Source organism: Natrix helvetica, assembly GCF_964273705.1.
Source record: "Natrix helvetica genome assembly, chromosome: 10".
NCBI classification, from domain to species: domain Eukaryota; kingdom Metazoa; phylum Chordata; class Lepidosauria; order Squamata; family Natricidae; genus Natrix; species Natrix helvetica.
Genome location: NC_138561.1, coordinates 1,638,588 through 1,653,770, shown reverse-complemented (window position 1 = coordinate 1,653,770; position 15,183 = coordinate 1,638,588). Strand labels below are relative to the sequence as shown.

At 52.5% G+C, this 15,183-nt stretch overlaps 1 protein-coding gene across 1 annotated transcript in view; it reads right to left on the bottom strand.

The window, feature by feature from the left end:
* CSNK2A2 (casein kinase 2 alpha 2) overlaps nt 1-15,030 on the bottom strand; it is a 35,254-nt gene extending 20,224 nt beyond the window's left edge. Inside the window, exons 1-2 of the mRNA XM_081963304.1 lie at nt 14,652-15,030; nt 13,065-13,176 (exon numbers count right to left, since the gene is read on the bottom strand). Of these exons, the coding sequence (XP_081819430.1) occupies nt 13,065-13,176; nt 14,652-14,755 (216 nt within the window). The 5' untranslated portion in view covers nt 14,756-15,030. The remainder of the gene's footprint in view (nt 1-13,064; nt 13,177-14,651) is intronic.
* Nucleotides 15,031-15,183: the final 153 nt, after the last annotated feature.

The window sequence follows — 15,183 nt, the reverse complement described above, 5'->3', positions numbered from 1 at the left end:
GGAGAGGTAGGAGCCGAACCACCGCAAAACGGTGCCCCCAACTCCCATCCCCTCCAGCCGGCGCAATAGGATACCATGGTCGATGGTATCAAAAGCCGCTGATAGATCTAATAGGACCAGGATAGAGGAACAACCCCTATCCCTGGCCCTCCAGAGATCATCGACCAACGCGACCAAGGCCGTCTCCGTGCTGTGACCGGGTCGGAAACCGGACTGGCGCGGGTCTAGATAATCGGTTTCTTCCAGGTGTCGCGGAAACTGCTGTGCCACCACATTCTCTACAACCTTTGCTAAAAAGGGAAGGTTGGAGACAGGACGATAATTAGCTAGTTCCATCGGGTCCAGGGAAGGCCTCTTGAGTAAGGGCCTCACCACCGCCTCTTTCAAGGCGGCCGGTAGAGACCCCTCACCCAATGAGGCGTGCACTAGGCCCAGGAGCCAGCCTCGTGTCACCTCCCAGGATGCCAGTACCAGCCAGGAGGGGCACGGGTCCAATAAACATGTAGTGGGTCGCAGCCGTCCACGCAACCTGTCCAAATCCTCGGTGGCAACAGAGTCAAACTCCTCCCAGAATGGTCTCTCAAGACTTGCCTCGGACGTCCCCCCTAGATCACTGAAGGGGACATTCCCTCCGGATTTGAGCGATTTTATCCTGCAGATATTCCCCAAATTCCTCTGCCCTGCCCTGCAAGGGGGCTTCCCGCGGCCTCTGTGACAGGAGGGAGCAGGTCACCCGAAACAGGGCGGCAGGGCAGTTGTCTGTGGACGCAATAAGAGCGGCACAATGTCGGCGTTTGGCCACTCTTAATGCCACAAGGTATGTCCTTAAGTAGGTTCTTACCTGTGTTCGATCAGATTCGGAGCGCGAGGACCTCCACCTGCTCTCTAGGCGTCTCCTATGGCGTTTCATCACCCTCAGGTCCTCGGTGAACCAAGGAGCCAGGGTGGTTCGTTGCTGTAGGAGAGGCCGCAAAGGCGCAACCCGGTCCAAGGCCCCGGCAGCCGCCCTATTCCAGGCGGTCACTAGGTCCTCCGACCGAGAGCGGGTCAGGTCTACAGGAAGTGGCCCAAGCTCCGTCTGGAATCTATCCGGTTCCATCAGGCGCCTGGGGCGGTACCAGCTTGGACAGTCTGGTTCCGCCTCCCCGCGGTGGGGGGTAGCGCCAGGGAAGTCGAGCCGGAGAGATGAGTGATCTGACCATGACAGGGGGGTAATAGCTACATCCCCTATTCCCAGATCACTCGTCCACTGTTCAGATACAAAAACAAGGTCCAGCGTGTGACCACCCTCGTGTGTGGGGCCCTGAATTAATTGGGTCAGGTCCATGGCTGTCATGGAAGCCATGAACTCCTGAGCCACCTCGGACCCTTCCCCCGTCGACGGCAGGTTGAAATCCCCCATAACCATAAGTTTGGGGGTCTCAACTGCCGTTTCTGAGATCAGCTCGAGGAGCTCGGGCAGGGCTGCTGATGCATAGCGAGGAGCCAAGTATACTATCAGCAGACCCCACTGCCTCCCTGGGCCCCATTTCACACCAAGGGACTCACACCCGGATATCTGAGGTACAGTGAACTCTCTTGGCTCCAGATCCTCCCGTATAACTACCGCCACCCCACCACCCTTACCCAGGGCCCGGGGCTGATGGAATGCACGGAAACCCGGTGGGCACATCTCCACGAGGGGTAAGCCACCCTCGTGGCCCAACCAGGTCTCCGTTATCCCTGCAAGGTCCAGCTCCCCCTCTGAGATCAACTCATTAATGAGGGGGGCCTTGTTGGTCACGGACCTTGCATTGCAAAGCATCAGCCTCAGGCCCTGGCTCTGTAGTTCCTGGCCACCTAGGCTGCGGGGGTTGGTACAGACAACTGGGCGTGTCCAACAGCCACGGTCTCCCAACCGACTACGAGATCTTCTTCTGCCCTCGCACCCACCCCTCCCTACGACCGTTGTAATAGGGCAACCCTCTGTTGAAGTGTCATTCTCCCTCCCCCCCCCATACTACACTCACTTCCCTCCTGGACTCACCTGTTCGCCTGGCACTGGTCCCTCTCCTGGCCTGATTAACCCCCCCCCACCCTGGAGCCCCCTAAAAAGGATAAAAAACATTTCATTAAAAAACCCCTAAGTTTGCGCTTCCTCCACCTCTCTGGGTTCACAAACCCGTCATCAAGATGGGCCCCGGAGGGGGCAAAGGGCCATGCCTGCGAGAGGGGGGACTCCCGCAGCAGGAGCAAGTCCGACCTCAAGTACGTAATGGTAAAAAGCTATGACAAAGTCAGGGTGCTGTTGATGTTAAAATCAGTAAGCCAGGATCTAATGGGAGGAAAGCAATGTCCACGATCACAACTAAGTGGGAAAATCTTATGTTGGTCAGGTGATCGGTTGGAAGATGGATAATAAATAAATAGATGGAGGCCGGGGTGCGGTCCATTGTGGGCAGAAGAGGGCAGATAGTTTGTAATAGCTAGTTGTTATAAAATAGCAGATGGCGAGGGTGAGAGGGGGAGAGGTACTAGGAGTAGCCCGGCAGGTGAAACGCCATAAGTCATAAATAGCAGGAAGTCAACAGGATACCAGATGTTAAACGGGCAGATTATAGTCATCAGGGGCACCTGGGCACAAGCCATGGCAGGTAGTTTGCAAAAGGACAATAGATCTTAGTCTGCCAGGTGGGGGGGGGCAATAAATCTTAGTCTGCTGGGGGGGGGGCTCCTGCCTGTCTCCAGGACAAGCCCTGCTCTGCCCCTAGTGCCAATTCCTCCTCTTTCTGCCTGGCTCCAGCACACAGCACAGCTTCCAGCAGTTAGTCCTGGCCTCAACCTGCCTCCCCTCCTGGTCTGGACGCCGTTCCAGCCGACTTACGGCCCTCTTGAAGGCCTTCCGTTGGCATCCTGCGTCATGGGCCTCCCTCCGTCCTCGCGCTGCCCTCCGGTGGCCGCCGCCATAATTGGTCTCCAATTCCAACTGCAATCTCCATGTCAGCCAGTGCTTTCTTAATCTCCCTCTGGCTATTCGCCACCCTGACGGACCAAATTAGGTCTCAAAGAAAACCAGGGTGGTCATTGAGGCTCAATCCCGGCCCAAAAGGTGGAAAAAGGGCCGGCAGCAACCCCTCCTTTGTCAAGGAGCTCCGGAACATTTTCGGAGCTCAGAAGTCAGCCGCCATTCCCCCGGAAAACAACCGGCAACCAGTGCAGGCCGCCTAAAAGGGGTGTAACATGGGAGCACCTAGGTACCCCCATGATAACCCGTGCGGCCGCATTCTGGACCAGCTGAAGCCTTCGGGTGCTCTTCAAGGGCAGCCCCATGTAGAGAGCATTGCAGTAGTCCAGGCGAGAAAGGATAAAATAAGAGATGTTGTTTCCCCATCTGGTTCATCCACTGTCTGGAAAAACTTGAAATAAGAGTTCCCTTGTTAATATAGACACTTAACACTACCTCTAAACTTGACAGAGCCCCATATGCATATATGCAGATTATTCCCATGATCCCTGTAAAAGTGCAGGCATGGCCTCTTCATACATATATTTATATGTATCTTGCCTTTTATTATTTTTATAAACAACACAATCATTAAGCGAACCGAATACTCCTTCCTCCGTCTATTGTCCCCACAAAAACAAGACTTTGAGGTGGATTGGGCTGAGAGTAACTGACTGACCCAAAGCCACCTAGCTGGCTTTCATGCCTAAGGTGGGACTAGAGCTCCCCGTCTCCTGGTTTCTAGCCTGGTTGGGGGTGGGGGTGGGAACTAGATTAAATTGGCACTTTTTCTTACTTTGCTCTTTTTCTAAAAAATAAAAAGTTCTGAATTTAGAGCACCTGATTGATCTCGTACTTTGCCAAAATGTTCAAAGCAGCGTGCCCAAACTCAACAATTTTTTTAACAGCAGAAATTCCAATCTCCTTTCAGACTTAATGAAAGATGGTAACACCTTTTATGAGGGAAATACGGTTTCGGGAGGGTCCCTCCTTGCTCATAACCCGGCTATTCAACACACCATCTTAACTAACAAGTTGCCTTGTTTTACACCCCTGGCAGCCAGCAGATAACTTCAGCCATCTTCTAGGAAAGGCTTACTTTGGGGAGGGACAGCAAGAGAGGAAGCTGGACAGCAAGACCCAAAGAAATCAGGATCAGAAAGACGCCGTGGGCCTCCAACAGCTACTCAGAACAAGTGGGAACTGCACTTGGAGGGCACAGAGGCAAAGCTGACGGTTACTATAGTTACACAAGCCAATCTTGGCAGCAAGCTGATAGGATTGTTAGTTTACAGTAGTCTTTAAATAAAGGTAGAGTAGATCATCTTTATTTCTTATATTTATATTCTGCTTTTACTTTATCCTTTACGTCTCCCTGGCTTAGAGTAAAACATCAACCTGCTCTCCAGTGTTTACCTGGGCCCTGTAAGGCAGGGACATGCTGGACATAAGCCTCCGCCTACACAAATAGGTTGCTTCCTATCCAAGAGAATCTGCTATTAGTCCTGATCCCAGCGGCATAGGAATGAGCACACAGAATTTCAAGAATCCCTCTTGACATAATTCTTGGATGCATCTAGCAACTCTCCAAGATAAAATTACCAGACTAATTTGAGCTAAATTTGATGTAGGAGAATCATTTCACGTAAGATTAAAATAGCCACCCATTAAGAGAATGAGGTCCAGAGAAGGGAAACATAAGGCTGGAAGGGACCTTGGAAGTCTGCCTCTCCAGCCCTCTGTCCAAGGCAGGACTGCTTATTGCATCCCGGACAAACGGTGGTCCCGTATTTTCTTCAAAATCTCCAGCAATGGAGCACCTCCGACTCTGGGAGGCAAGGTGTTCGTTCCACTGATTAGTTGTTCTTGCTGGCAAAACATTTCTTTCCCTCTAGCTTGGCTCTCTCTTTAAAGAGCTTCCACCTGTTGCTCCTTGTCCTGGCCTCAGGTGTCTTCAAGTACCTGAAGGCAGCTATTACATTAGCCCTAGTTCTTCTCTTCTTCCTTCTCTTTATCATATCTAGAATCCTTAACCACTCATAACACAGTTTAGCCTCCACATCCCTTAACATCTTTCTTGTTCTTCTCTGCACTTGTTCTAGGACCTCAGCATCTTTTTTCTATTGTGGCAACCAAAATCGGATGCAGTATTCCATGAGGTCTTGCCAAAGCATTATAAAGCGGTACTAACACGTCATGTGATCTTGATGCTATCCCTCTGTTGAAGCAGCCTAGGACTGCATTGGCTTTTTTGGCAATTATGTCCACTAGGATAGGGGTCCCCAACCCCCGGTCTACGGCCCATTGGGCAAATGTGTGAAGCTCCATTCACACAAACGTGGGTTGCAAGCACAAAATCACCCCTCCCCCTGCCACTGTTGTAGGACATCTAGATCTGTCCTAGTGATTCCTGTTGAGCCAGGCACCACCTATTCTACACCTGTGCATTTGGTTTTTCTTGCCTAAGTGTAGGGCACTGGCTTTTCTCCCCCCTGAAGTGCATCTTGTGGGGAAGAGAGGAAGGCGAGAGTGAAAATGGCCACTGCAGTTTTAACACAGGCTTGGTTCCTTATACAATTCCAATTTTTCAATTATCAACTCTTTGTCAAATGGCATGAATAGCACCCATTGCACTGATCAAATAAATAGGATTGCAGTATTTTCTACGCAAAGGGTAACCGGGCCATCCATCAGGAAAACCCTCGCTGCAGCTCACAACCAATGTCCAATGTCATGGAGCTCTGAGGGGAATGCACAGGGCCAATGATCAGAGACAGGAGTCACAGGAAAAGGATTTTAGCCACAGGATAAAAGACGTGTGACCAGACTGCAACTCCAGAACGGAAGAGACACGACGAGAGGCCACAACAGGAAGCACATGCAAGTTAGCAGGGATGTGCCCCGTTGAAGAGACTCTGTGTGATGAGGGTGGAGGGACCATGAGAAAGAGGATCTCTATTGCTCTTCCTTCTGTAGTGTGCAGGTGTGTAAAAGAAAAAATGAATTATTGAATGAATGATAGGAAAAGACTTGTGACATCACAGTGGTTGCAGCAATATGATTACCTCGGCTATGAATAATATTTCATTTTATAATGATTTTTAATATGCTTTTGTACTGTTTCTTATCATTTTTAATTGTTGTATTATGGTCATATATATGAGATGAGCAGCTACATAAATTGGAATAATAAATAAACAAATTTTTGAGCCAAACTGTTCCCCATTTCAGTTTTGTCAGATATGGAGACAAAACTCATCTGCCGCTCCCTACTAGCCGTAGTCTAACATTTCTCATAAAGGACTGGAAGTCTCCGACCACCAAAGCCCACCTGCTTCTCTGAAGCTGAAAAAAGAGACCCTTTGAATCTCTGCAAGCCTTGCACTCCAACCTTAGTGCTACTCAGTGCAACTCCAATTAATTCAGCCACATTCATAGGAACAATTACCAGCATGGAGGCGTGAGGGATGCTACCAAGGAAAAGGACCTGTTTTTCATGACATCGGGGATTCAAGCCTGTGGAGACAGGGGCTCCATGGGATGAACCCAAAGGCCGAACACGGATGAAATAGCCCCCGTCTGAGCAGTTAAAAACAAATCACAGGAAAAGTCCTCCAGGAAAAACCAAGCAACTCCTTCCAATTGAGCAATACTGTTGCTATGAGCAATCAAAAGAGCACAAAAGAGAGCTCAGGTCTCGGGTTCCTCACTTTCCCGCATCAGGTGCAGCACAAAAGCAGGAAATACAGTTGAAAGATTCAAGGTCTAGATGGCGACTGCAGGGATTGTGAATCCCAAGTATGGGGGACCAAAAATAGTGGTTGTAACAAACCTTGTACAGGCAGGTCCTTGCTTAATGGCCTTTCAAAGTTATGACAGCTTCAGAAAGAGTGCTTTACCACCTGTAAAACACATCCTACCATTGTAAAAAGTTACACTCCCCCGTGGTCTCTCCCTCCCTCCTTCCCTCCTGGCTACAGAGCCAGGGCCTGCGGCTGATGCTTTGCAACGCAAGGTCTGTCACCAACAAGGCCCCCCTCATTAATGAGTTGATCTCAGAGGGGGAGCTAGACCTTGCAGGGATAACGGAGACCTGGTTGGGCCACGAGGGTGGTTTACCCCTCGGGGAAATGTGCCCACCAGGTTTCCGGGCATTCCATCAGCCCCGGGCCCTGGGTAAGGGTGGTGGGGTGGCGGTGGTTATGCGGGAATGTTTAGAGCCGAGGGAGTTCACTGTCCCTCAGATACCCGGGTGTGAGTCCCTTGGTGTGAACTGGGGCCCAGGGAGGCAGTGGGGCTTGCTGATTGTATACTTGGCTCCTCGCTATGCATCAGCAGCCCTGCCCGAGCTCCTCGAGCTAATCTCAGCGATGGCAGTTGAGACTCCCAGACTTTTGGTCATGGGGGACTTCAACTTGCCGTCAACGGGAGCGGCTTCCGAGGTGGCTCGGGAGTTCATGGCTTCCATGACGGCCATGGACCTGACCCAATTAGTGCAGGGCCCCACTCACGAAGGGGGCCACACACTGGACCTCATTTTTGTATCTGAACAGTGGACGAGTGATCTGGGAATAGGGGACTTAGTCATCACGCCCTTGTCATGGTCAGACCACTCATCCCTCCGGCTGGACTTCCCTGGCGCTATCCCCCACCGCGAGGAGGCGGAACCAGACTCTACAAGCTGGTACCGCCCCAGGCACCTGATGGAATCGGATAGATTCCAGACGGAGCTTGGGCCAATACCTGTAGCCTTGTCCCGCTCCCGCTCCGAGGACCTAGTGATCGCCTGGAATAGGGCGACGACTGGGGCCTTGGACCGGGTTGCGCCTTTGCGACCTCTCCTGCGGCATCAACCCACCCGGGCTCCTTGGTTTACTGAGGAGCTACGGGTGATGAAGCGCCACAGGAGACGTCTAGAGAGCAGGTGGAGGTCCTCACGCTCCGAATCTGACCGAACACGGGTAAGAGCCTATTTGCGGACTTACCTTGTGGCAATAAGAGCGGCCAAGCGTGGACATTGTGCTGCCCTTATTGCGTCCGCGGATAACCGCCCTGCCGCCCTGTTTCGGGTGACCCGCTCCCTTTTATCGCAAGGGACGCGAGAGACACCCTTACAGGGAAGAGCAGAGGAGTTTGGAGAATATCTTCAGGACAAAATCGATCAGGTCCGGAGCGGATGGACCTCCGTCAGTGGACCAGACGAGCCGTCAACAGCGAGTCTTGAGAGACCATTCTGGGAGGAGTTTGACTCTGTTGCCCCCGAGGATTTGGACAGGTTGCGTGGACGGCTGCGACCCACATGTTCAATGGACCCGTGCCCCTCCTGGCTGGTACTGGCAGCCTGGGAGGTGACACGAGGCTGGCTTCTGGGCCTGGTGAACGCCTCATTGGGTGAGGGTTACTTACCAACCGCCTTGAAAGAGGCGGTGGTGAGACCCTTGCTCAAGAGACCTTCGCTCGACCCAATGGAGCTAGCTAATTACCGTCCAGTCTCCAACCTCCCCTTCTTGGCGAAGGTTGTTGAGAATGTGGTGGCGCAGCAGTTTCCACGACACCTGGACGAATCCGACTATCTAGACCCACGCCAGTCCGGCTTCCGACCTGGGTACAGCACTGAGACAGCCTTGGTCGCGTTGGTTGATGATCTCTGGAGGGCCAGAGATAGGGGTTGTTCCTCTATCCTGGTCCTATTAGACCTCTCGGCGGCTTTTGATACCATCGACCATGGTATCCTATTGCGCCGGTTGGAGGGGATGGGAGTCGGAGGCACCGTTTTGCGGTGGTTCGGCTCCTACCTCTCCGACCGGAAGCAATGTGTGTTGACAGGGGGGCAGAGGTCGTCCCTGAGGCCACTCACCTGTGGGGTGCCGCAGGGGTCGGTCCTCTCGCCTCTCCTGTTCAACGCATATGTGAAGCCGCTGGGTGAGATCATCCGTGGTTTTGGGGTTGAGTACCACCTGTATGCTGATGACACTCAGCTGTACATTTCAACCCCAAACCACCCCAACGAGGCTATCGAAGTGATGTCCCGGTGTTTGGAAGCCGTCGGGGTCTGGATGGGGGACAACAGACTCAAACTCAACCCCTCCAAGACCGAGTGGCTGTGGGTACCGGCGCCTCGGTTCAGCCAGCTGACACCATCGCTGGCCATAGGGGGCGAGCAACTGTCCCCTGTGGAGCGGGCGCGGAATTTGGGCGTCCTCCTTGACGCTCGGCTGTCAATGGAGGACCATGTGGCAGCCGTGGCAAGGGGGGCGTTCCACCAGGTTCGCCTGGTGCGCCAATTGCGCCCCCTACTGGACCGGAGTGCCCTGCGCACAGTCACTCATGCGCTGGTGACGTCTCGCCTGGACTACTGCAATGCCCTCTACATGGGGCTTCCCTTGGGACGCATCCGAAGACTGCAGCTAGTACAGAATGCAGCCGCGCGGGTTATCATGGGGAGTACACGTTACTCCCACGTAACACCGCTCCTGCGCGAGCTGCACTGGCTACCTGTGGCCTTTCGGGTGCGTTTCAAGGTATTGATTACCATCTTTAAAGCGCTCCATGGCATAGGACCTAGTTATCTGCAGGATCGCATCCTACCACACACGTCCCTGCGACCTATCCGCTCACACAGGGAGGGACTCCTCCTGGTGCCGTCCGCTAGGCAGTGTCAGCGGGCGACACCTAGGAGTAGGTCCTTCTCTGTGATGGGCCCAACCCTCTGGAATGACCTCCCCCCCGACATTCGAACCACCACCGACCTCCGTTCCTTCCGTCAAAAGTTAAAGACTCACCTGTTTCAATCAGCTGGCCTGGCACTCTCTTAGTTTTACCTCCCGGGGATTTATTTTAATTGGGTTTGGGTTTTAATTGGGGATGTTTTTAAGGTTTTAACTGCTTTACTTTAAGATACAGTCTTCTAACCTCCTCATTTAATTTAAGATTTGTGTATTTATATTTATTCCTATGTATTTGTGTTTTAATTTGACTGTACACCGCCCCGAGTCCCTTTCGGGAGAGGGGGCGGTCTAGAAATCTAAATAAAGTAAAGTAAAGTAAGTCATGTGGATGTGTTCTTCCCCCTTGAACATTTCCAAAAACAGGTGAAGGTTGGTTGTCTTTTTTTTTTTTTGGCCGATGTTGTTCTTTCTTCTTATTTGGATGCTTTTTATAATATGATTTAAATCAAGAGTCATTTCAGGTTCCCAGATAAATGAAGCTCTTTCATCCCCCTGCTGTGCCTCCCTGTCAGCTGAACCCACCACTGGCTGGCCCCACCCCTCGCCCTCCCCTCCCAGTCACTCCTGGCCTGGCCTGACACGCGATTTGCTCTCCGTCCTGAGAAACTGGCCCAGCCGTGCTGCAACCGACGCCGCTGCTGTTGCTGCCTCCATGGCCTGCTCGCTGTTCTCGCAGTGTCTTGCGCAGCATAGTTAAATTTAGTGTGCTTCATAATGGGGGAGACAGCGTCCCCTCCTCCTCCTAAAGCCTATTACAATGCGGAGCATCGGCCGCAGCCAGGCTGGGCCAGTGTCTCAGGGCAGAGAGCAAGTTGCGCATCTCCCTGAGCGACTGAGGTGCGCACAGCACCAACAAGGGCTGGAAGAAGCGCCCGCGAGATGAAGCATGTACAGGGGCGCTTCGCTCCCTCTCTCAAATATGGAGCGAGTCTCTATCACCGCCATTGCCCTTACCTTCTCAAGCCAGGCGAGGAGTGACTGGGAGGGGAGGGCGAGGGCAGCCAGTGATGGGTTCAGTCAACAGCCAGCCACAGTAGGGAGACGAAAGAGTCGCAGGCTGCTGATGCCCAGCTTAAACCATTGGACAGAATCTTGCCAGACTAACTAATAACCTTCTCACCTAGCAGACACATCCTGAAAGATTCTCCAGTGTGGCTAATCCTCACCTCTTCTTCTCCAACCTTCCCCCCCCCCCGCCCCCCCAATCCAATTTGGGATGGGGCAGTCTCTTAATGAGGGCCTCTGCCTGGAATGTGCTGCCTCTTTCCTGGGAAACCATGATTCTCTTGTCTGGTCCACTTCTTTCAACAGTTTAACAGAGTTGGAAGGGACCTTGTAGATCATCTAATCCTGTGATGGTGAACCTATGGCACATCTGCCCGAGGTGGCACAGAGAGCCGTCTCTGTGGACACATGCCGTCGCCAGCTGCTCTTCTGGTTTCAAGCACACGCATGTGGACCGGCCAGCTGGTCTTTGGGTTTCCAGCTCTCCAGCGCATGCACACACACACACACATTCTGGCTTTTGGGCACTCGATGCTGAAAAGGTTTGCCATCACTGATCTAGTCTAAGAAGATGTTCACAAATGGTTCACCTAACAACCACACAGATCACTTAACAACTGTGGTTATTTGCTTTGCAACCATCATAAAGAGTCATAAAATGGAGTCAGGTCATGGGATGGCCTACTTCACAACCGCCTTAACTTACGGCCAAAATTCTGAGCTCAACCGTGGTGCTAAATTGAGGACTACCTGTACCAAACAGATGGCACACAAAAGCAGCTGCTTCTTTCTATTCCTTTTTTTTGCACACTACATGAACTAAAAATGCCACACTATTTTAATAAATGTTATACATTCTGAACAAGTTAGAAGCGGTTTCACAACACGGCTATTGGAGGGTGGGTGTGTTCCACAATGACCTGTCATCATTGGCTTGGGTAGCTACAAAATGCTTTGCTGAAAGGATTGTCAAGATGCTCCTCATCACTGCTGGGCTGAAAGGTATTTAGATATATTTTGCTTAAAATTAAGTTGGACGGGGATATTGAAAGAGATATTTATAGGCATATACTGGACTACAACATCCAGCACAATAATCCAGTTAAATAGCATTTTACTAATATCGAAACTGTGCCATTATATTTACACAGAAAAATGTTTCACAATGACATTAACCCTCTGGAGAAAATCTACCATTTCAAAATCTCCATGCCTGTTCTAATTTACAGTTCTGCAGTGTTAAATTTTCATTCTTGAGAGAATTACTGACCGATTTAACACGGTCTCCAAATATGATTATTCTTAACCCGAACAGACTGAAAGAAAATGGATATTTTCTGTTAACCAACAGATCTGTAAAAACCTCATAAAGCTAGCAAAATATTGTTCAATCTTCACTCTCATAGGGAAATTCTGGGAATGGCAATTGGCTATGTATTTCTCCTTTTAATATATCTGACGTTTGCTATTTTACATAGAATGCTGCTCTATAACTGTTTATAAAATTCAATTAAAGTACTAATAACATTCCAAATTGGAAAATGTTGTGCTAGAAGCTTTTATGATAAAAGTGTTCCAAATGCGGTTTTACCTTTAACAGAAGAAATACTTCTGTCATAAAAGTTTCTAGAGCCAAAGGTAGAAACCAGCACTTCAATGTGCAGTCAAAGTGAGAGCTCATTTACTAAAGGCGGTCCTTGATTTATGACCACAATCAAGCCTGGAATTTTGGTCATGACTGTAATCATTAATCGAGGCACCCACATGAGGAACAAAATCCGAGCTCTCCCATTGCAGCTGTTAAGGGAGCCTAAGGGGTGCATCAGTGGGCTCTGGGAGGCCCAGCGCCTGCAGGTGGAAACTTGCCATGAGCCAGGAGGCGTTGGACGGCTAGGCCCATTGGCATGCCCACTCTCTTCCCACCCACAGCTGCGGGTCCACTTACCTTTCTGTTGTCATGCTCTATTCTACAGGTGGGTCCCATCCTCACAATGGTTCAGAAGGCTCCTTCCCCAAATTACACAATTTGGAGAAAGGGGCCTTTTGAACCATTGTGAGAGGATGCTGCAAGCTGACGGGAAGGATTGCAAATCATGACATGATTGCAGAGCACTTGGCAATTAGTTGTAAATGCAAACGGGTTGCCCAGCATCTGAAATGAAGGGGGGATTTTATGATGCCCAGAAATGCTTTTACAGGCCAAAAAGCACCTGTTCTAGGGCTGCCATGACTACAATCAGTCGAAAATCAAGGATAACCTGTACATCAATATGTTGCGGAATACTAGGAAAACCAGATAACAAAGTATGATTCCTAATTGCCACGATAATGATCCAGAAAGAACTCACCTTAAGAATTTTCACAACCACTCGCTCATTGTTGGTGATGTTTATAGCCTCAAAGACTTCACTATATTTCCCCCGGCCGAGTTTCCGAACTAGTTGATAATCGTCTTGATTACTGCAAACAGGGAGGGAAGAACATGACTGAGAAGAGACCCCACAAAGAGATCCTCTGCTCCCTCAGAGTGAGGAACCAGGAAAAAGACATCCTCAGGTAAGCCACAGCCATGCCTCTTCTGTATGCTCTCACCTGACGGGGGCTTCTGGAAAGGAGAATTCCATAACCACCCCACCCATCAACAGCACGATGGCTTTTACCTTTTTTAGTGTAAACTGCCCAGGCTTTTGGTGCATTTGAATCTATATAAGTCTTTTAAAGAAATAAAACAAATTCCACAAGCTGAGGAGAGGAGGAAGGCAGCCCACAATCTCTCATGCTTCCTACCCTTCAGGTTTGCTACTGATTGGTAGGGAGAAGAAAGGGAACTGATATGGATGGGGGGGGGAGCGAAGGGTTCAAACAGGGGCTCTGTGAAAAGGACAAGAACAAACCCAGAGATTAATTTGGAAGCAAAGGGGGAGGGGGAGGAATGGCTAGCAATGAAATGGGATGGGGACAAATTCATTGGCAACCCCAGAGGAAAGCCTGGAGAGGAAAGCTGAAATTCCTCAGCAGCATAGAAGAGTTCTCATTCCCACCATGGAACCGATGTTTAAAACTGCACAGCACTCTAGATCGGAGGCCTTCAAACTTGGCAACTTTCTTTTGGACCTCAACTCCCAGAATCCTCCAGCCAGCTGGAGTCCACAAGCCTTAAAGTTGCCAAGTTTGAAGGCCTCTGATCTAGATGGTCTTAAGGCTCCTCCTATCAACCATATTCTCTCCTAAAAGAAGCTTTTCCACCTGGGCTAAGAATGGTGGGATATGAAGCTGCTGTCCCCAAACATCTGGGAAGGGCGCGCTGGGAACGCCAACCTAGGGACCCCCCCCTCCCCGCCCATCCAAGAGCTTCATACAAAAGAATGGGTTGGGGCGGGCGGGGGGAAGGGACGGCACACTTTTAGCAGGAACCTAACAAACTGCAATCCCTTGTGGACCCCTGGATTCGCCCAGGGCCGCTTGGTCCATGCGGAGCCCGGCGTAGTTCAGAAGTGGGGGCCGGCTGTCCTGGCGGGGACTCTTTCGCCCAACTCCAAGAGGGACGCCAGTTGCTACAGCCGCGAAGCCCAGAGGCTGCCCATCCCGAGGGGCCTTTGTCCACACCTTTGGCAGGAAGCGCTGCAGAAACCCCTCGCCTTCCCCTCCGCCCGTCCCACGCGCGCCCTCCAGCCCACCCACCGCAACCACCGACCCACGGACTCGCATCGCCACCCCGGAGAGCCAGGCGGCGGGCCGGGAGGCTGCCTCGTGGGGCTTCCCACCCAACACGCCGGACGGCCATGCCGGGGGCTCTGTCGCCGCGTCCCCCCGTCCCCCGACGACGCCCACGGGACCACCGCGCCGCTCCCTCGGCCGGCTCCTCTCACGAGAGCGCGGGGCTTCGTCGGGAGGACGGCGCCTGAGGGGCCCCTTCCTCCCCGCGGCCTGCTTACCCCCAGGTGGGGACGTGCGCCTCGTAGTCCCAGTACTCGCGGCTCCGCAGGCCGTTCACCTCGGCGTACACGCGGGCCCTGCTCCCGGCGGCCGGGCCGGGCATGGCGGGGCCGGGCGGCGGCGCGGCGACGAGGAGGAGCAGGCGGGGGCGGCAGGCGGGGGCGGCGACGGAGCGGCAGCACCACCGGCGGCCCAGCAGCTCCGCCAGCAGCAGCAGCAGCCCCGAGGCGCGAGCGGCGAGCGGGGGCTGCGGCGCCAGGCCGGGCCGAGCGGGGAGGCCGGGGCGGCCGGCGGCGGCGGAAGGGCGCTTCTGGCCTGGCCGCGGCGCTGGCCGCCGCACCGGACGCGGCAAAGGCGGCGGCAACACGGCCCGGCCAGCCCCGCGCGAGAGGAAGCCCACGGTGCCTGCCGGTTCGCCCCGGCGCTGCAGCGACCCCTCTGGCGCGGCGGACCCCGGGCGAGCCCTGGCGGGGCCGGTCGCCTTGACGCCCGGCACTTCGGACTGCAGTTCCCAGGATGCCTCGCCATTGG